We start from the raw sequence: 22,026 nt of genomic DNA on the forward strand, positions 1-22,026 counted from the left end.
TGCTGACGTCAGGGCCAGCGGGCGGGCCCCGTGACCGGAAGTTGTCGGGGGGGAGGCGGAAGTGAAAGCGGGGAGGCGGTTGGGCCCATTAAAGCCGACCGAGGCGAGCGGGGGGTGGCAGTGAGTCTCGGGCGGGCGCCGCGGCACACGCACCAGGTGAGGCCCTGCGGGGCGCTGGGGTCGTGCGGGGCGGGGCGGGGGAGGGAGGGAGGGAGGGAGGGAGGGAATCCCCTCCCGCCGGGGCTCGGGGTGCGGAGTGGCGGCTCCGCCCCGGCCGTAGGAGACGCTGGGTGGGGGGCGCCGCTGTGGGCCCCTCCCCGCAGCCGGGGCGGTCGGTCGGGGACCCCTCTGCAGGGGGGCGGCGGGCGAGGCATTGCCTTCCCGCTATCGCGGGCGGGCTCAGCGGGGTCCGGCCCGCCGGGGAGGGGCGGTGTTTGGCTGTCCCCGCGGCAGGGTCAGGCGGCCGGTGCTGCCGGGTGCCGAGCTCCCTGGAGCCGGCCCGGGCCTGTGGCTTCCCCGGGAACAATACAGCTGGGCCGCGAGGGCCTGCCCGGGCAGGGGCTCCGGAGCAGAGACCCGTAGGCCTTCCCCGGGATGCGCGTTTGTCGAGGCCTTTGTGGGAGCCTCCTTTCCTGAGAGGTTTAAAGAGGCCCGAAGTGGCGCCTCCCGGCAAGGGGAGCGTATTGTCTGTGACATGTGCTGCTGCTCGCGTAGCTTGAAGAGGCTTTGGGGCAGCTGGTGGCCGAAGGTGGCTCGAGTGCTGGTCTTTGGGGAAGCGCTGGGGCGGGGGGGGCGTGAAATGGTGCTCCGGGTGGTCAGTGGATATCGCTTTTAAGATGGGCAGGCTGCCCTGGGAGCAATTAAATTGACAAAACAGGCGGCTGAAGAGACTGGCAGTTATTGCGAAAGTAGCTCTCGGCGTGTGTAAAGCCTGAGTCAGTTCTAAGAAATATTGGAGTGCATGTTAGAAGTGCTTTTGGCGGTGAGTGTATAATAAGGTAAATTAAGTGATAGATACATTACTAGTCTCCAGGTATATATAGACTAATAAATATGGAAATACCTAATTGTTGTAGTTAAGACAACTGCACTGCCTTCCCTACAGATAGAGGGATTAGTTTAATAGCAAAACAGCTGTAAAAGGCTGTTTTAATCTGAAGTAAGATGAGTAACTTACTCATCAAAATGAGTATCTCTTACACAGTAACTCTAAACCCTTCAAGTCAACGCTAGAATTCTCAGTATTATTTCCCTGAGGACTAAAAATACTCGCTGATAAGCAGAGCTGTTGATATGTGTGTATGAGGTTTTTTATTTGTAAACTGAGAACATATGACCTCCCAACACAAAGTCCTCTCAACTGTAAGCAAGCTGTTCTTTGTTTGACAATTGCCAATATGGAAGCTTTAAAGTTTCTGGCACTTGCCACTGTCCAGCCAGCTCTGGCCTGTGCCTAGCACTCCATCTGTGTGGAAACTGGGACTGGGGGAAGTGGAGAGTTCTCTTTTTAGGGGAATCGTACATAACCAGCTATGCCACAGTGTTTGGCTATGACTTAAAGGCTTATTTGCGGCTATACAATGTTCATGGACTGAGGTGGTCCTAGTAGTGAAGGATAGAAGCTGTAGCCTGGCTACGCTTCCAGTAGAGCCAGGCTGCTGGAGTCAGCGTACCCTGTTCTCTCAGTGGCTGTATTTTGAGGTTAAAGTGGGTGGAGTCATTTGAATATTCCCTGTTAAATAATCAGGCTTCCTTGCTGTACTTATTCAGGAAGAACGAGTATACTTGTCTCTCTTTTCTGTTTTCCCCCTCTTCCCCCTTGTGACTTCCAACAGCTGACTGAACACATGACTTGCCCTCCATGAACTAATGAGTAGACCCACCATGCCTGGCCTGAGTCCTTACAATCCAAAGCAGCTCTAATACTGTTACTTTCAAGCGCTACCCCCGTGGTTTTTTTTGTGCTCTTATGTTAATTCTCTACTTCTGGTGTAGAAAAGCTCTGAGATGGGGTTAATCTGACCCCTCGGTAAGGAAGACTTAAAATCCAATAGCAGTTTCTTGATATCCTAACCTGCAGTGAGGAGTATAACTGGTAAGATGCCAGGCAGTAGCTACATCAAACTTTCCTTTTCCCTTTTGGTGTTACGCAGTGGTCTGTGTCCTCAGACACCCTACTAATAGTTCAGCGTGGCATGCTGAGTTGTACCTTAAAAGGCAAAGGTGCCAAGTTAAGAATTTAAATAACTGTGTTGCAGAGCCTACACTACAGGCATCCTTGCTCTGCCAGTGAATCAAACTATGCTGAGTAGCACAGACATATTATAACATTGAATTCTTAACTGGAAGTGGAAAATGTACAAGCTCTGCTATAGGCTCTCCTCTGAAATCACTTGGAGAAAATACCATGGTGTTTGGTTTACTACCCAAAATGAATGTTTGCAGGCAAGAGGGCTACCAGATTAAATTTCTGCAGTGGCTTCTTAAAGCTTCTGTTTTAAGACTCCTGTGTTGGAAGGTCATGTGAATTACCTGTTGGTGCAAATCTCTGGCAAAGCTTGTCCTTGAGGAAACATAACAATTACAGTCAAACCATCTGTGCAAAACTATAAATAGCTTTGTCTCTAACATGTTTGGGGTTCTGGTCTGACTTCTGTGTGAAAATGAGACTAGTTGATGCAGAACTTGACATTGGGCTGTAAACAGAGCTGCTTGTGCTTTATTAGAGGGTGCAGTTTTAAATGTTTTGTTGTGAGGTAGGTGTCTGGCAAGCTGTGAGGGCTGTGGAATAGGGCACCTGGATATTTGCATTCTCTAGAACTGGTGGATCTGTGGGATCAGAGATACTTTCTGAGAGCTGTTCCTGCTGTTAAAATGTAGCAATTTCTTCAGTAACTAAAGAAAAATTGGCATTTGATAAATGAGTACAGAACCCTCACCTTGCATGCTGCCAGCATTCCCTAATGTCTTCTGGGCTTCTCCTTAGCTGAGACCCTAACTGCTCGTAACCCTTGTTACTAGGGCCTGATGGATCCAAGATTCCCTTGTGGAACTGTAGAGTAATTTAAAGCTTGTCGCCTTGATGGAAGGGAGTCAGGATAAGACCCAACCTAAATGATGAACTTGGCTGGGCACTAGCATGCTTGCACGCTGCTTGTCTGCCAGCAGTCCTGTATCCTTCGGGTGCTGAAGTACTTCATTCTTGCACAGCATTGTTTTGATAATTGCAGTTTAATTGCCTGATGAGTTGGAGTTCAGTTGGCTTCCCCCTGCAGCTTCCTAAAATGATCTTTTGTAGTTGCTATATAACAGTCTGCCTTCAGATGTAGTTAAGTTTTGACAGTGGGTTTTGAGGATAAATGGGTCACTTTCTGCAGCGACAATCCAAATGTGAGCTGTGCATCTCAAAACTGAATTAGATATGGATAATGAATGGAATAAGCATAGTTAATACACCATATTCAGCCCTGCAGTTAGCTGCCCTATTGAAGATTACATTTCCCTTTAAATGCACCTTGAATAAAACTTCCAAATGAGTGCCCAAGGTCAGTGACTCCACATGTGCTGTTCAGAAATAGCAGGCAGTGAAGGAATACCCCTCTATCACATGGTTACTTTCTGGCTTCCAGTGTGCTTGTAGCTTTTGCGCTCTGTTGGTGGGGATGCAGTGCTTGAACCCAGTGTGCTGCTGCATTTTCTGCTCGGTGGAGATCTGCCGTAGTGATGTCATTGTTGCTGTTAGCGCTGTTCCTGCGAGACTGCTGCTCCTCTCCGGTGCCAGCAATGAGCGCTCCGTGCTGTCCATGGGGGAAGCTGTGTCAACACTGCTGTTGCTAACTGCCGGTCAGTGATGGGGTGGGAGGAAGCAAGCTTGTGAGGGTCACTGGAGTGTGCTGATTTACAGCTGATCTCAAATAGCTTTGACTTTGCTTGCAAGGGAACCTGTTCTTGAAGCCATGGCTGTTTTCAAAGGGCAGCGAAACTTCAGGAGGGGTGCGCTGCCTTTGAGATGGGGTTGAAGTATTAACTTGTGGCACAGATTCCTGTTCGTATAATTTGAAGGCACTTGATGTAGTGAGTGACTTGCTCTTGCCTCACCATAACTACTTACAATTAGTCACCTTCAGTTGGCATTTTATCTAACTGTACTTGCATGAGTTTCAAGCAGAAATTCCTGAATAAAATCAAGTAGATCTTTACGCTGTCAATTAAGAAAACAGTATTTTTCTGGAGGTCCTATATCACTGCATACTTCGATCACTTGGTGGACAAGCAGGACTAGTGAAGTGGTGGACAAAAGTGAAAGCAGGCAGGTGGAGCTGCCTTCAGAGGCTTCCTGGTTGGAGTACCTGGATGTTGGTTGCTGGGGCTACCAGTTTATCTAACAAGCCTGTGCTGAACCCTTGATCCCTTTCCAACTGGGAAGCAGCATCCTCTTGAAAGTAACCTGCTTGGTGCTTGTTTCTCTCAAGTGGGTTGAGCCACTTGGCTCTGTAGCTCACTTTTCCTGCTGGCTCCTAGACATGGATAATATTTGAAGTCCAAACTGGCACAGTGGTAACAGTGTCTCGAGCATGAGCAGTGAGATGGTTGTAGCTGAGGCATGCCTAGGCCTGATCAACCCCCACCCCCACCCCCACCGAGATGGAGTTTACTAGCACTGCTCTCATAATCTCACCACTTCAGTAAGTTGTTGGGGTTTTTTTGTCTCTTGTGGAGCTTCATCAAGAGAATAGCTCAGCGGGTAAATTATCAATGCATGATCTGTGCAAGAGATAGGAAGGTATGAAATATGTCTGAAACAGTATCCACAGTAGGAATTCGTTGTTAGGCACTGACTCAGCTGTCAAGGCAGGCTACCTGTTACACTCCCATCCTGGGACTGGTACTGAAATACTTGTCCTTCCTGCTCTGCAAACTGCATTAGCATAGTAAGAGGTATTGAGTGTGTAGGATCAGGAGTTCTGCTTGCAGATCAAGGTTTAGTTCTTAGATTGCAACCTGGCCCTGGAGGAAGCCTTCTCTCTGGAAGACTAATTGCTGAGAACAGGACCTCTTGGAATAGATGTACGGGAGCAAGGTTTTTGCCATTAGTGTTGGTCTTGTACTTATCTACACCTCCTTGTCTGGCGGTAGGATCTCTCATCAGTATTTGTCCTATCTGTTTATCAAGCTGCTGGTGCTGAAGGAGGGACAATATTCACTCTTGGATCTGAGTCTTGGATGTAAGCTACAGGGCCTGGCAGTCTTCCTGAGGGCCGTGATTTCACTTGAAGCCCTGAACCTTGGTCAGCCTCCCTTCAGTCACTTGTTTCCAGCCTCTAGGAACTGGTGGAAGCTAGCAGCCAGGAATAGATAAACAAGGCTTGTTTACCACTGACAAGGTGTAAGATCTGTGCTTTGCTTACCACTGCAAAGGTTATCCAACACCTCCTATTTGTGTTTCTAAAACTGAAGGCACGACAGGAATGTGTGAAACCTTAGGAAGCTGTAGACAAAACTAGAAACTAATCGGAGTACCTGAAAAATACTGTTAGATCTTTACTATATCTGACAACTTTACTGTTTTAGTGGATTGGCTGACTGGCAGTATTTTGATTTGGTCACCCTTATCTTCTGGATATGAGGATTAAAACTCAGCTGGCACTGTGCTTGATTTATAGAAAGTAACAGGGAAATAGTGTTTAGTGGCATGGCTTGATGTGAGAACCGTGCTGGGCTATTGGTACTGGTATAGGGGTTACTGAAACTGTTGGTTGGCTCTAATGGTTGGGTGGCTGTGTGCCAAAAGGCTGACAGACTTTCCTGTATAAACAAGGCTGTATGGGCACTATAGCTATGTTCCAGTTAATAGTAGAAGATTTGTCTTGCTGGGTTTGAAAGCTCTCCACCAAGGAGACTGTTCTGGTAGAGGCATGGCAATATGGAAGCTATACTGGCATAGCTGAAACGCTTTGCGTAGGCAAGGCCCTTAGTCAAGACACATGGCTTGTTGCCTAGTGTCTCCCAGCAGCCAGCAATGTGCTCAACTCTCCTCCCACATCCTGAGATTGTCTCCCCCAGGGCAGAATAGGGGAAGTTGAGCTTGCTTTGATAAAGGGGGAGGGGTATTAAAGCAGGCATGCCTGTTCTTGTAACAGCTTGATCCTTGGGGAAAATTAACTGGGAACTACCTGAAATCCTGTAGGATTTACAGGGGAACTGCTTCTCCCTGGAAGGCAGGGGCACAGCAATACTGATTCTTGGATGACATCATAACTTGAGCCTCCAAAAGAAGGGTAGCTGAAGATCTTCAGTCACTCACTATAAGCCTGTTAGGGCTCTGTATGTGTCTGCCCATTCCTGGGAGAAAGTTATCCTGTGATACAAGGGCCCTTCAGCTGCTGGAGGAGCCGGTGGACTATGAAACTTCATGACTGGAAACATCTAGCTTTCGGTGAAGCTTCTGGGTATGGCTTTCTCACAGAGCTGCCTTCCTAAAGCCTGAAGACTACCACTTCAGCGGGCTTTCTGTCTGGGAATCCTGGTCTTGTTACTGTGTGGCATTAGCTCTAAAGGGCCTTCCTGCACTCCTGTCCTGCATACAGCTGCAGTCTGAAAATGCATGCTACCTGCTGTGGAGATGATCGTCCTCATGTTGCTGAGGAGTGAAGTGACCATCCAGGATGGCTGTCCAGCATAGGTGGCTGCATTGCCAGGGACACTTCCTGCACTCCCTTCCCTTCCTCCCTTTGGCTCAGGGTGTCTATCACCTAGAAGAGCCTACATGTGCTGCTGTAATCTTAGGCTAAGCAGCAGTCTGGACAAAGTAGTGTTCCTGTAGACAGCAAGAAATGATCTCCAGACCTTTCCCATTGCTCCTAAGCACACTGGTGGTCTGACTAAACATGCAGTGATACATCTGCCTTAGTGCTGTAAGAAAACACATTTCTGTGCTTGTTTTGCTCCCACTTTCAAACCATGTAGTCAGATCAACGTGATATCCCCTCAAGAGAAGGTAGATGCTGTGATATCTAAACTGTCAGTTTCTAAGCTTTATACCTTCCTGGATGTGGGGGTGGGGGCTAGTCCTACATAGTTTGGACTTTTCCAGGCTAGAGTCATGACTCAAATGGCAGCTGTAGAGCAAGAAGCTTGTTCAGATCAACATCTGGGATTTAAGCATTGTGCAGGCATAAAACAACTGATCTGGAGAAATGCCGGGAGGTGTAACAGGGCTGTGAATCAGTGAGGCTTGGGCTGGGGGACTTGCGTTTGAGAACTTGGGCTTTGAGCCTGACTGATCATATGCATCAGTGCCTCTCAGGAATGCAGTGCTCTCCAAATCTCAGCCCTCACGCAGCTGAGCTGATACCTCAGGTGCGGCAGACCCCTTCTCATGTGTGGGTCCTGTGATTCCACTGCAGACGTGGTTCCTACCAGTGGCATTGCTTCTGCCTTCCATGTATCTGGACTCTGGCAAACTGGCCGTTGGCATATACTTTTCCAAGGAGCTCTATGAGCCCTTGCCCACAGCTGGGATGTGTCCTAGAGCCCCCAGCTGAGGCTTGAAGGGTATGTCTGAGGGCAAGCTAAAACCTTATTGCCACTGAAAGGAGTGTCTTCCTCAGCACCAGCTCTGGAGCTGCCTTGATCACACCAAGAGCCTATTCTGCTCACAGCTGTTCCAGAGCTTTTGCTTTCTAGCTGGGTCCTACATGTTTCCCCAAGTTGCATGTTGCCCCATCATTCTCTCCTGAGCTGTCTTAAGAGCATGTTATCCAGCAACAGGATGCAGCAGAGCATCTGTGGGCCTGGTGTCGTATCCATCTGGTAGTTAGCTCACAGACCAGGTCAGTTAGCTATTGGCATGTCATGCCAGTTTGGTGCTCACATTGAAGCAGCCAATGACCTGAACTAGAAGCCATGTGCCTCAGCTGTAGCTGGTGGTTGCTGGCTGGTTCCTGAGCTTCATTTGGTCCTAGAGCAGCTCCTCTGGTATGGGAGGCTGCAACTCCACCCTCAAAATGAGGTGGAAGCTTACTGCAGACAGCTGTAGTCTAAAAAATCCAGTTCCTCTGGGATGCTGAAACATGTTTTAAGATTCTATTTTGATCTGAGCCGTGTCAGTGTGCTAGCAAGCATCAAAAGTTCTAGGCTGTTCTTAAAGAAGGTGAAGCTTTTGGCTGAGGACTTGGGTGGGGGTGGAAGACACTGGACAGCATACCTGCACCTGACAACTTGCAATATAATGTTTTACATGAGGTATCAAAAATTAATTTGTAGCCGAGGCTCCCAGCTGCCTGAGTAGAGGTAATTCCTACCTCAGAGGGCTGTCTGGGAAAAGCACCAAGTGGACAGAAGCCTGCTCTTGGTGAAACTGCAGTAGGTAGCAGGCAGCCGAGGAGGGAATGATGAGCTGTGCTTAAGCTCTTGGCTGGGTACCAGCAGGAGGGACATGTGTTGGTTAGAACAGCAACATAATCGTGTGGGGAGGAAGGAGGTGGAAAGCAGTTTTGAGATGCTACTGATACAGCAGTAGCTAGAGTGTACCCTTCTGTGAAGCTGTCACAGGAATATCTTGCCAGCTGCTTTTGGTGTGGGCTTTACTTTGATAGCTGCTCTGTGGTGCATCAGCAAGGCCTGAAAACACCTCTAAAGCACCTCTGACTATGGACTGTAGGAGCCTGTTGCCCTAAAAAGCAACCTATTTAGAGAGCAGTTCTTGCAAGTTGTCAACCCAAATGGCAAGATGTTCCTAATTTGCTTTTTAGGCACAAAGCCAGCACATGTCCCCACTAAATGTGAAGCTTTCCTATATGGGATCTTGCAGCCAGCTGGGGATGTTGAGCTACTAGTAAACCTGTCATGGGCATGGAAGAGGGTACTGTCCTGCTTGTGCAGCCCTTCTTGATACAAGACTGAATCTGCTGTTAAATCTTCATGTGCTTTTGTAGCAGTCCTCAGTGTGAGGATGCCAGGCACTTGTTCCACTTGTCGAGCACTCGGATTTGGTGAGGAAAATACGCAGGCTCTGTAGCAGTCAAAAAAACCGAACGAACAAACACCAAAGCAGGCTTATTTCTAGCTTCTTCCTTAAAGGCAGCTTGGCGCCTCTTAAGCCATTTTTGTGTGAAAGAAACGGCTCCTGCTGATTGTTCTCTGGCTGGCACTTGGCTTTTTCCCAGCTGAAGGGACAGGGCTTCTGTTTACTGGTGGGCTGTTGTGTCACTTGGGAAGAATGCAAGATGTTAAATGTTGGTATCTGCTGGTCATTCGTGTTGAATTGCTCAGGCTGTCACGTGTAGCTTTGCATTAGCAGACACCTCGTTAACAATGTCTGTGTGGCCAGGTATTTGGAACCAAGCTGTTCTTGTTAAATTGTATTGGTCAAATTTGTTCAGCTCCACCTTGAGTTCCTGCTGCAATTGGAGATTGAGGCTTCAATACAAAGGGTGTCTTGGTACTCTGCAAATGGGACCTGTGATCCTGGTCAGCCGATGGCAATCGGAGGCTATCGGCCTTTCCTCCAGACGAGGCCTTGTTCAGGGTAGCTCAGTTGGAACAAATTCACATCTCCTCAAAGCCTCAGCTAAACTTGGCTTGAAAAATCATGGCAGGGTACAGCATGACTACAGGGCAAGTGATATATGCCTGTCTGGTGTGCTTGATCCTGTAAGACCAGGATAAACATCCAGTGAGCATCTCATTTCAGTGGCTGAAGGTCTAAGCAGACATACCCCCCTGAGGTGACAAACATGCTAGGGAACTTGCTGCTTCTGGGAAGGAACTGGTTCAGTCTGACTGAGCTGGTCCTGAATCATTCTTCCAGCTTCAGTTTCCTTGAAGAAATGCAGAACCATTGGTCTCTGTGTGTGTGTAAAAATAGCTTTCTGGTGTAGTACAGAGACTTAATGCTTTGCAGCCTCCCCCATGCAAGAGAAGAGTGAGCAGAGGTGGCGTTCCTGTGTCAGAAACACACTTAGCTGCATTTTCGGATACTTTTCCTGTGTGTTAGGACAGGAAGTTCTTCCAGTGTTCAAGTGTGGCTGTCTTCTCAGTCTGGTCATTGTGGCGAGTCCACTGCAGTGTGTGGTATCCCCTAATGGAGTACTTAACTATATTTTTGTTTGATACAGTGGAGAAGTGAATGCTCTGCTTATCAGCCACAACACCTAGACCAGACCTGCAGTGCTTCATGTTCAGATATGCCTTTGTGGAACATCTGTTTACTCCTGTGCTGTGTGCCTGGACAGGGGTGCAGAACTAGGTATTCCTCAGTGCTGCAGTAAGTTTAGCTCTGCTTGATGCTTGCTCACCTGCTGCTGGCACCTTGTTGGCATAGTAATAAATATCCCTGGCAAAGGACACCAGGAGAGAGGCATGGTCTTGCTTCAGCATTTAGCTGGTTTCTGGTGGAAGATGCAGATGGCAGACTGGTGGTTGTAGGAGCAGGGAACTCCTGGCCAAATGTCCCAGTTCTTCTGGCCTCTGTGTAAACATGCTTTGGTTCTTTGTTAGGATTGTGATTTGAACTGTTTCATAGCAAAGCTGCAACAGTAAGGACTGCTCCAGCAGCTTGTCAGAAGGTTCAAAACGGGTATGGATATGCTGCTGCTTAGGGAGCTGTTGTCTGTCTTCCGTGGAGGTGAGATTCTCCCCCTAAGGCTAGCTATTTTCATACTAAAATGGTCAATGAGCAACTTAACGGGGTGTCCTTATTGTGAGGTCTACTTCTGTTAAAGGATAGCTTATCCAAGGAGCTGGTGGGCCATCAATGCAAGCTGCTACTGTTCTTCATTTCTACCAACCTAATTAATATTAAAATGCCTGCATTGTGACTTGACACATGTTAACATCTCTAAGGAATCCTTAACCATCCATTTATGCCTTAATTCAAAGCGGCTGTCTTAATATAGCAAGTGAAAGGACAGTAGTAATGTACTCTGAAGCAACAAGGGAAGCCTAATTAGATTTGGCATAGGCTTTATTTCCTCTTGCATCTGAGGAGCTGTGGCACTATGGAGCTTCATAGGATAGCTCTTGACCCTTCCCTTCAGATCGGTTAAGCCAGTAACATTTACAGGTCAGATGTTACGGTTTCTCCCTTGCTGCCTCAGCAGGCCAGCCTTACAAAGGTAGTAATGCTACTGTGGGTGAGAACATGCTATGTCAGGCTTATCTCATGAGGGTCAACAAACTGTTATGGCTAGTTTGCTTAGAGGGATTGCCATTAAAAAAAGAGTGGAAGGACCCCTTTCCTGTATTAGGCAGCTGTGTCATTCCTCTGGCACCACTTAAGCCAGGAGGAGGAATGATGCTCACTGGTCTCCTGACTGGAAGCTTCTGCCAGTTCCTGAGCAGGGCTAGCTGGGTATGCTGGTAGGCTGTGTTCTGAGCATTCATGCAGGTGACCTCACTACAAGAGACTTCACACAATGTAAAACAGAACTGATGTCTTGGATCAAATCTTAACAAACAAGTTTTTCTTCATGATATCTCTGAAAAAGGAAGTGTGTGTTCAGAAGTGCTCCTGGGACTGGATGTGAGCCCTATGTGAGCTTGCACAGTGCCATCTTAAGGGCTTATGTGACTTGTACAGGATGCTGCTCTAGATTAATCGTACCAAATCTTATAAAGCAAGACAAGCTGCATATATTGTGCAAAGTAGTTTTGGATTTGGATACCACTAACTCAGCACTATCACGGTTCTAATCTGGTGGTCTCAAGCTGAGCTTGCTCGTTGCAAGAGCATGGGTGAAATCCTGCACAGCCTACATCTCAGCTTAGCTCAGTAATGTTTCTTGTAGGTGTGACTAGAGAAACTCCTCATGTCAACTAAATTGCTCCTTCAGGTATCCAAACCTGCTTCATCTGTGAGCTAAAGCTATATTCTTCTTGATCTTCAGTTGATTTTTGTACTAGCAAGGTTCACCAGAAACAAGATCTGCATAGCTTATAGCATGTATGTGGGCTCTGTTTCTGGGATGAAAGGCAGAAATGAACCTACTCAGTGTCGTGTAATGTGAGAAACAGCCGGTGTTAACAAGGGAGTAATCATAAATTGCCTCTGACTTCAGGCAAGCAGATCTTTGAGTACTGAACCTGACCAAGGGTTCATTCATTCATTGCACCTTGTTCTACTGACACAGCAGGTGGCATGCTGTAACCAGGATCGACTGCGGTATTTCTGAGCTTACTTGAACTGCAGTGTGTGGAAGCATCCTCTACCATGAAGACATTGTATTTGCTTTTGGCTTAGTATGAGCTGAAGTCACCAAAATCCTTTGCATGGTGCTAAGGAGATTGTAGTAAGGCTTTTACTTACAGGATCCTCAGAGAGCTCTAGTGTCTTCTGCTTCTAGTACCTTGGCTTGTTAAACACACTGTGGCTGGAAGCAAGTATTGGAGGAGGCATGGTATCCTGTCCTTGCAGTAGTTTGACCCTTTAGGTTGCTTCATAAGAAACCCCCATTAAGATAATGAGGATGTCTTCAATCTGTCTAGAGTGAGGATCTCACTAGGAGCAGTCAGAGCTCTGTTAAGCATAAACAGCTGCTTTAGAGCTGGAGACCTGCTCAGCCACACAGAACATGGTAAGGATAAGGGGGAAATGGCAAAGGTGGTGCTGTAGAGAGCAACCTGATGCTACTTAAACTTAGAGTGGTTTCCTTCTGTAGGAAAGCTCCAGGAGATCAAACACTGGTGCTTCCTCCAAGACCTGCAAATGTGGTCTCCTCTCCAAAGGCAAGATCTCTTGTACTTGGCAAGGAGTAACTCTGAAGTGTTGGTCTGTTTATACCTGTAATGAGAAGATTGAGGGCTTGACCCATCGACTGCCTAGTAGAACAGGGGGTGGGAAGCTCTGAGTAATGTCCACTGCTGGCCCCTGGTAGGACTGGAGTTCCTCACTGTCTCATGGCCCAAACCAAATACCAAGCTGAGGCAGCTCCTTCTGTGCTATGGCTCATATCCGTTCCATCACCTGGGATGGAAGCTGAGTGTACTGCCTGACTGGTGTTTGTGAGGCAGTAATAGCCCTTCACATGATGGGGCAGCCCATCAGCTATGACAAGAAGGCAGTGTTAGTGACTCAGACGTTGTTCCCATGTCTGCAGGTGCCTGCTCAGCTGAGCTACTTCCAAGGTAATGAGACTTGACAACAGTTTCCCCTCCCTTCATAGTGGGACTTCAGACTGTGTTGAACTTGGGTGCTAAGCATCCAGTGTGATTTAGTGGTGTATTTTAGGGCTCTGCAAATCCCTTCCTGAGCATGAGAACTAGTGCCAGCTTGTCCAAAGCTGCTTTGAATACCAGGAAGCAGTGAGCTGCAGCAGCCAATGGCAAGTAATATTGAAAACATTCAGAAGAAAATAGAAGCTGTACATGCTGGGCTCCGGCATAGTCACTTTCAGGGTGAGTTTTGGTCTGTCCTGAGGAAAACAGGTGATTCTCATACTGGACCTGAAAACCTGATGTTTTCCTCTACAGTTTGGTGTACGCAGTTGTCTTTAAGCTGTTTCAAAGCTCTGTTCCCTTGCTTCTTGCTCCAAGCCAATTGTGCTGCAGAAGTCTCTGGCTCGGCTAGCACAAGTGTCACTTGTGCTGTGCACTTGGGAAACACAGGAGGTTCAGTCTGCTTGAAGGACCTTACATGGTCTGTTGTCCCCATGGCTGTAGAGGAAACGAGCTATAGCTTGTGGACCTTGGCAAGACCAGAAGCAGGATGAAATGTTGGGGTTGTTGACAACTTTCAGCTAGCTATATCTTTGCAAGTATAGCTGTGCTGCCAGCTGGATCATTGAGCAAGGCAGTCCAGCATAGATGCTGTGGAAAGGAGAGGTGTTTACCCTTGGAGAAACTGTCCTGTGCAGGCTCTGTCATCTGTTAACACCCATCTAAGGATAGCATGAGCTCTATGGGTGGCCTGCCACTGCTATTCACTCGGCAGCCTCTGGCTGTTATCTTAACAGTTTTTCCCAACTAGATGTATCACTAGATGCGTGAGTACTATAAGGATGTTGTGAGGTTATGCAAGGAGAAAATTGGAAGGGGCAAAGCCCCACCAAATGTAATCTGGCTACTGCCATAAAACCATATGTCTGTGTGAATACACTAGCAACTAAAAGGAGAGCAAATCTCCATCCTTCATTGGATTTGGGGCAGGGCAGACACACATAGTACAAGGGATGAGGAAAAGGATGAGGTACTTGATACCTTCTCTGCCTCAGTCTTTGTTAGTAAGACCAGTAACAACTGGTCCGGGTATGTGGCCCATTGCTCTGCAAGACAGGGACAGGGAGCAGAATGAAGCCCTTGTAATAGGAGGGGGAGTGGTCAGCAACCTGCTACACCACTTAGACCCACATGAGTCTATGGGGCAGGATGGGATCCCCCTGAGGGTACTGAGGGAGCTGGTGAAAGTGTTCACTGAGCCACTTTCATTTATCAGCAGCCCTGGCTCACCAGGGAGGCCCCAGCAGACTGGAGGTTGGCAAATGTGACACCATCTACAAGAGGGGCTGGAAGGAGGATCCGGGGAGCTACAGGCCTGTCAGCCTGACCTTGGTACTGAGAGAGGTTATGGAGCAGATCATCCTGAGAGAATGATGACCTGGACGAGGGGATCGAGTGCACCCTCAGTAAGTTTGCAGACAACACCAAGCTGGGGGGGAGTGTTGATCTGCTGGAGGGCAGGAGGCTCTGCAGAGGGGTCTGGGCAGGCTGGGCCGATGGGCTGAGGCCAATGGTATGAGGTTGAGCAAGGCTGAGTGCTGGGTCCTGCACTGGGGGCACAACAATCCCACACAACGCTACAGGCTTGGGAGAGAGGCTGGAAAGGTGTCTGGTAGAAGAGGGCCTGGGGATGTTGGTTGATGGCCAGCTGAATGTGAGCCAGCCGTGTGCCCAGTGGCCAACAGCATCCTGGCTTGTATCAGGAACGGTGTGGCCAGCAGGACCAGGGCAGTGACTGTCCCTCTGCACTCGGCACTGGGGAGGCTGCAGCTTGAATACTGTGTTCAGTATTGGAGCCCTCGCTGCAAGAGGGATGTTGAGGTGCTGGAATGTGCCCAGAGAAGGACGCTGGGGACGGGTCTAGGGCACAAGGCTTAGGAGGAGCAGATGAGGGAACTGGGGTTGTTCAGCTGGGAGAGAAAGAGGCTCGGGGGGACCTTATCGCTCTCTGCAACTGCCTGAAAGGAGATTGGGATGGAGTGGTGGTTGTCTCTTCTCCCAGGTAACAAGAGATAGGACAAGAAGAAATGGCCTCAAGTTGTGCCGGGGGGGGGGGGGGGGTGGGTGGGTGGGTGGGGGTGGTTAGATTGGATATTAGGAAAAATTTCTTCACTGAAGGAGTTGTTGAGCGCTGGAACAGGCTGTCCAGGGAGGTGGTTGAGTCACCACCGCTGGGGGTATTTAAAAGACGTGTAGATGTGGCACTTAAGGACATGTTTAGTGGTGGGCTTGGCAGTGTTAAGGGTTGGACTCAGTCTTCACCTTCTTTCACAACTTAAATGATCCTATGATTGTGAGCTGGGTGCAGTCCAACAAGGTGTAGCTGTAAGGGCAGCACTACCTGTGGCAGCCACAGGAGGACTTGAGCTTCTGCAGCATTCGCTGCTGGCAGAGTCTAAAAGACCGCATGTATTCTAACACTCAAAGCTTGGGATAAATAAGACCTTTTGCAACTGGACTCTGCATCTAGTAAGAGGCTTTTACAGCTTGTAGCATGTTACCTCCAGTAGTAGTGGGATGAAGCAGGTTGCAGTTGTCTAGCAGCTTAGGCTGTTATATCCTCAGGAACTGAGCTGCACGGAAGGTGTGTGTATCCATGTTGTAGAAGTGAAGGCTTCTTTAGCTGTGCAAGTGGGGAATAGCTTCTGAAGAGTAGCTATGTGGTGCAATGGATGTAGTGTAGGGTAGTTTTAAGGTAACCAAGTCCCCATATAAGACCTTAATACATGTAGCACAGCTATAACCATCTTTTGGATCCTCTTGCTGTACAGAACCTGCAGGGCTTCTCAGTGAAAGCCAAGGAGTCTGTGTTGCAGACCAGGTCAGTACCAAACCAGGATCTGTGACCTGATTTAAGCCTGAGTACCTAAGAATGGTTTGTCCCATCACCTCCCCAGAGGTGGAGAGAAGGGCCTTGTGGTAGGAAGGACATCTTCAACCATTCATAGAAGGACTTCATACTTGCTCTCACTATGCTAAAGCACATCCAGAAGTGTATTTCAGGCCTGCTGCAGCTGTTGTATTTGAAGCTTCTTCACTTACCTGAAGGAGACCTGGGAACAAGTAAGAGTGTGGATCTCTGGAGCTCAGCTCTCACTCGTGCTAATTGGATGGACCATTAGTAGCCTATAAAGTAGACTGGAGTCGTGGCAGGATGAAACTAAACTAAAAACTCCTTGTTTAACAGAGCAATAGACCGATTGTTGTGAGGTTTGTCACTGTAGCCTTACATGGCCTTCCACTGAAGGTGAGGTGGCAGTAGTTAGCTTCACATGCTCTCAGCAAAGCTGTGTAGTCTGGTTTAAAAAAAAAAAAAAGCAGTTTGCCTTGTAATTCAGCTGTTCAGCTGGCCTGTGTGGTTGTGTTGCAACTGTTCCAACCACAGTGTATCCTTGGGGCTTAATGCTTCCACAAAGCACAGCTGCTAGAGAAAGCTATTGCTTCTCCAAGCTGAATCTGAAGGTGAAGGAAGCCCACTTTTTTCCTACTGCGAAACTACTGAACAGCACAAAAAAAGCGATTATCTTATTAGACACATCCTTGTTTACATCTCACTTGGTAGTGTGTGTAAGAGTTGGCCTGTGTTGGGGGCTGATATGCTTTAGTTAATTTCCTCCAGTAGGGCTATGGGAGATGCCCTAGGCTAGTAGATAACTGCTAAATGGCCTGGAAATAGGCCCCAAAATGGACTGTAAAGGCCAAGTGCTTGGCTCGCTTATCTGTTGGTATTAAGTTGCCACTACTGGTCTGGCATGGCTCTGCCTATGAAATGGGCAAACACCTGGTTAGTGCTCAAGTACTGCCTCTTGAATTGAAGGAGTCTGGTTTCAGGGGTGCTGGACTCTGCATGTTGCTGGCTCCTTGCTGGGAATCGGGTTTCTCAGACTGCAGACTTGCTGCTTTTTGTCCTGAGAAGTGATGTATCTGATGGAATTGTTCCTTTTCCTTTCTAGGGTAAAAGATGACTTCTAGGAAGAAAGTGTTACTGAAAGTCATCATCCTTGGAGACTCTGGGTAAGTGGAGGAGCCTTTAAGCTGCCTATCTGCATCTGACTGGAGCAGTGCTCTTGCCTAGTGGGAGCCTGGATGCTCTGTAAGTAACCAGCAGTGCTGGGAGGAGATATTTTGCATCCTCAGATAGGTGTGTTACTTTATGGCTTTAAGAACTCCTCACCATGCTGTCCTGAATGCATTCCCACGGTTCAACATCTTGAAGTCCTATCACAATAATAAATGATGAAAATGCAGTGGGCAGATGACTCCAGTAGCAGAACTGGATAGCCTTTCTGCAAGGAGGATGTGTGGTGTTGAAATGAGCATTTCACTTAAATCAAAAAAATTAAAATCCCAAAACTGCTAGTAAGCAGTCTTAGGTGATTTCTGAAAACTCTGCCTCTGTCAGAGACTGTTTATAGTGAGCCATCTGCTTAGCTTCTGTCTGATATGGCTAGAGCCTGCCCCTTGGAGTGAAAGGCTTTGCTCTGAGCTGGTCAGCAGCAGGAGCCTGCTCTGCTCTTGCAGGTTACTTGCCCTGCAGGCTGTAACCGAACTCCCGTGACATAAAGTTTATTTATACCACGGTGTCCAGCAGGCTGTTGATCAGGGACCACGGTGTCCAGCAAGCTGTCGATCGGGGGGTGTTTCTCAGCTGCTGAGAGGCCATGTGAGCTTCTAAGCTGGCTCTCATGGGAGGATCCCCACCTCTGGGTGCCTAGCAGATGTGTATGTGGGTTGTTGCCAGCTGAGATTGTCTGTTCTTCCACCCCTTCATTCTGCAGAGGCTGAAGGTGACCGTTTCTGATGGGTTTCTCTGGGGCACTTCATCTTCTTCCAGAATTGCCCTCATGATGATAATGTGATGCATACTGCTTCCTGGGGATCAGATTACTGATGGGGAAACAAGGTTTCTCAATACTGTAATCCTTTGTATCCTTAGGTAGCTAATGCTCTTACTCAGTGTGTTGGTTCAGCATCTACTGATGTAAAAGCACCTTCTTGTGGAGGCGGGTGCATTTTTCCCTGGTTGAAAGGCCAGGGGTGCTATGGTGGAAGGCAAAGGGCACTGGTATGTTCTGTTCAGGGTGGTTAATGCACACGCTTGTAGAAACAGCCTACATAGTCTTTTTGTCTTTCTGTACAGGGTGGGAAAGACATCGCTCATGAACCAGTATGTGAACAAGAAATTCAGTAACCAGTACAAGGCTACGATAGGCGCAGACTTCCTGACAAAAGAGGTCATGGTGGATGACAGGCTAGTGACAATGCAGGTAAGGGGTAACTCTGCTCCCTGCTGCAAGGGGTACCTGGCTGCCTGGACCACACTCGTGTGGAATTACCTGCTCTAGTGTAGTCCAGAGTGGTGCAGGGATCAGTGTACTCAGTGCGAACCTTCTTTGCACTGAACTTCTCTTGGCCATAGGTACTGCTGGGCTTCTCTACAGGTCTGTGCAAGGGAAAGCCAAGTACCAGTTTGGCCTCAGCGAAGAGCAGATTGGGCAGGCCCAGTTTACAAACTAGCGTTTGACTGTCAGTAAACTAGATCTCATTAGAAAGGTTTGCTTCCCTAGTGTTTAGGAACTGGAAAGGGCTGGAAAAGGACTCCTTAGTCAGGACGACTACTGGTGCTACCCTGAGTCCTATGGGTATAGTGTTAACCTGCCAGGCATGTCTCTAGTATCTGAAGCTTTTATCTCTCCATGGTGAGACTGCCTGCAGCAAGGCTTTTGCTGCCTCGCAGTCATCAGGGGTGTTTGGACTGTGCTGGTACCTAAGTGTACCCCAGCACTGCAGGCAGGTCACCCGCTGACCCTAATACCCAAGTCCTGCTTGCCCAGAACAAGGATAAGTCCCTTGCTGAGGCTGAACACAAAAAAGGTTCACTACCTTTAGAAGGGTGTTTCTGGCTTCCTTTTGCTGGCTCTGGTGTAATAGTGCCTACAGAAATTCTCAAGCCTTCGGGTGCTCCTGTCTGGTTAGCTGGGGACTGTAGATGTCTGGTAGGGAGTTTTGAAATGAATGCCCTAACCATGGACTGACTATGTGGAGTAGAGCTGGCTTATCTGACCTGTCTTTTGCTCCAGATATGGGATACAGCAGGACAAGAACGATTTCAGTCTCTGGGAGTTGCCTTCTACAGGGGAGCGGACTGCTGTGTGCTGGTGTTTGATGTCACGGCCCCCAACACATTCAAAACCCTAGACAGCTGGAGGGACGAATTCCTCATTCAGGCCAGTCCAAGGGATCCTGAGAACTTTCCTTTTGTTGTGCTGGGAAACAAGATTGACCTAGAAAACAGACAAGTGAGTAGTGGGACTTGCTGGCCTCCCCTTAAATTCCGGGAGTGGGAGACCTTGTAGGAACGTGGGAGGGTTATCTGAGAAACAGGAGTGGGAGGTGCTTGAGTGGCTCAGCTGCTGTGTGTCACTAAGGAAGAGTTTCTACTGCCTGGAGAGGTCAAACCCCTGTGCACAGCATGCTCCTGCCCACTGGTGGAAGGATCGCAGCAGTTTCCTAGGTAGATGCAAGGAGAGGAGCCGATTCTCCTCCAGAGTCGCTGAGAAACTCCTATGCGAGCAGGTCCCCGCTGTGTGGATACCTGAGCGGTCTGTGCCCTGTGGTCTCATCTTCCTCGGGCATGGTGTTCCTTGCCTCAGGGCTGAGTGTATCTGGTGGTGGGCAGCAGTCTCCTGTGCTCTGTATCAAGGCTGTAGTTTTAACGAGATCAGAACTGCTGTCTTGGCTCAGGTTGGATAATAAAGGGTCTCTGGCCTGGCCCTGGAAGTAAAACCCCCTTCCTGCCTAGCTGAAGGTGGTGATGCTGCTCTCTGTCCACCCAGGTCACCACAAAAAGGGCACAAGCCTGGTGCTACAGTAAAAACAACATCCCCTACTTTGAAACCAGTGCCAAGGAGGCCATTAATGTGGAACAAGCTTTCCAGACGATTGCACGAAACGCACTTAAACAGGTAGGGAGGGGGCTGGTGGGGGCCAGTCCTGCCTGCTGGGCTGGGCTACTGCAGGCAGCCTTGGACTCTCCAACAGCTTTCCCCAGCCAAGAATGGCTCCTTGCATGCTAGGAGCTGTCTGTAGAGCTGTGGCACTAACTCGGCTCTTCTTTCTCACTAGGAAACCGAAGTGGAGCTTTACAATGAATTTCCTGAACCCATCAAACTAGACAAGAATGACCGAGTGAAGGCTTCTGCGGAGAGCTGCAGCTGCTGAGGGGAGAGGGAGGGGTTGAGCACAGTCCTTCACAAATGATTATCACACTTAGGCCTTCAAACACACAGCCCCTCTTCTGTGTTTAAAATGAAATTTAAAAAAATTTCCATCTCCAGCTGCCAAATTCCACCCATCTCCCATGAGCGTCTGAGTCCCGCACTTGAGAGCTCATGTCCCCACATCATCCACATCACACTTCACGGTAACAGACCTTTCTCTTAGTTTAAAATGGAAACTCTTGGGTATGTTTGGAACTGAATCTAATTCCAGGTGTCCAATGGAGAGAAACTGTTTACAGGTAATCTGTGTAACAAGTTACATACATTTTTAACTGTCTCGTGTTTTCCCCTGTGAAGGCTGCAACTGGAAAGGCTGATTACCCATAGTTCATTGCAAGCTCAGCACTCAGTCCAACTAGGTTGAGTTTTGTATGTATCTCTGTTAATGCTTGTTACTTTTAACTAATCAGATCTTTTTACAGTATCCATGTATTATGTAATGCTTCTTTAGGAAAAATCTTATAGTACATGTTAATATATGCAACCAATTAAAAATGTATAAATTAGTGTAAAATTCCTGAAATACATGTTCAAGTACTGAAACACAGATTGTGTAGAAAGTGAGGAGGACACTTGTGAACTGCAGCGTGCTAGCAACACAAAGTCCAGATAGAGGCAGTATTCTGTACAGTAGAGATGAACTATGTAAGCCTTCTTGTTTCGAGGCCAAAAAGGCTTCATCTTCTGGAAAATCTGTCTGGCTTCCTTGTATCTAAATTCTCAGATTTGCATAACAGCATTGATATGCACACTGGATTATTGGATTTAAAATTAAATACAGCTATGAAATGACCTCATTTGTTCACCTCCCCTACTGCTTAACTCCTAACATCCTGGAGCGAGCGCGAGAAGGAGCCAGAGCTGAGGTGCCCCAGTGGCTCTTTGTACTGTGGATGGAGCTCCTCTCCCACCTGGGTTGTGGTAGCTGTTTCTTGATGAATGACCTGGACTATGAATCTTCCCTTTCTTCTTACTGACTGCTAATCTGGATTTTTGGTATGGAAAAACTTGGCAATCTAGTCCCTTTCCTTTCTTCCTTTCTTCCTTTCTTCCTGGTATTTGTTCTTGCGTTTGTAGCTTGCTTAAATGGAGCCCTTCTACCTGTTTTCCAGAGGTCTACATTCTAGTACGTAGGCTGAGCTCTTATGTAAAGAGACAAACATGATGCCAATAAACTTAACAAGAACAAACCTTCTTGTTTACTCCTGTTTCTGACTTTTTTTTTTTTTCTCCTCTTCACTAACATGCTTTCTTTCTCAGTCTAGTCACCATTTCTGCAAGCCACTGCTTGCTGATTGAAGGATGTTTGTGCTTCTTCCTTACTATTTAGTCTGTGCCATCCAAACTGGTTTTCAGGAGTGGGCTGAGCGGGCCCTGCTTGCTTGGCTGACCCCAGGCTGTAGCAGGGCAGCTGCCCCCCTGCTCCTCTTGAAGCTGCTTGCAGGGCAGGAACGGTGCTGGGTCTGATGGCTCGGTTATGGGCATTGTCCTTCAGCCCTGTCCTGGCCACGCAAAAAGCCTTTGCGGAAGG

At 48.1% G+C, this 22,026-nt stretch overlaps 1 protein-coding gene across 1 annotated transcript; it reads left to right on the forward strand.

The window, feature by feature from the left end:
• The first annotated feature begins 24 nt into the window (after positions 1–24).
• RAB7A (RAB7A, member RAS oncogene family) lies at positions 25–21,287 on the forward strand. Its single transcript, XM_056336897.1, has 6 exons — positions 25–156; positions 17,169–17,229; positions 18,356–18,482; positions 19,296–19,514; positions 20,052–20,180; positions 20,341–21,287. Exons 2-6 carry the CDS (start codon positions 17,177–17,179, stop codon positions 20,434–20,436), a joined length of 624 nt encoding a protein of 207 aa, XP_056192872.1. The 5' UTR covers positions 25–156; positions 17,169–17,176; the 3' UTR covers positions 20,437–21,287.
• The last annotated feature ends 739 nt before the right edge of the window (positions 21,288–22,026 follow it).

This window comes from Falco biarmicus, chromosome 4, assembly GCF_023638135.1.
Source record: "Falco biarmicus isolate bFalBia1 chromosome 4, bFalBia1.pri, whole genome shotgun sequence".
In the NCBI taxonomy this organism is placed as follows: domain Eukaryota; kingdom Metazoa; phylum Chordata; class Aves; order Falconiformes; family Falconidae; genus Falco; species Falco biarmicus.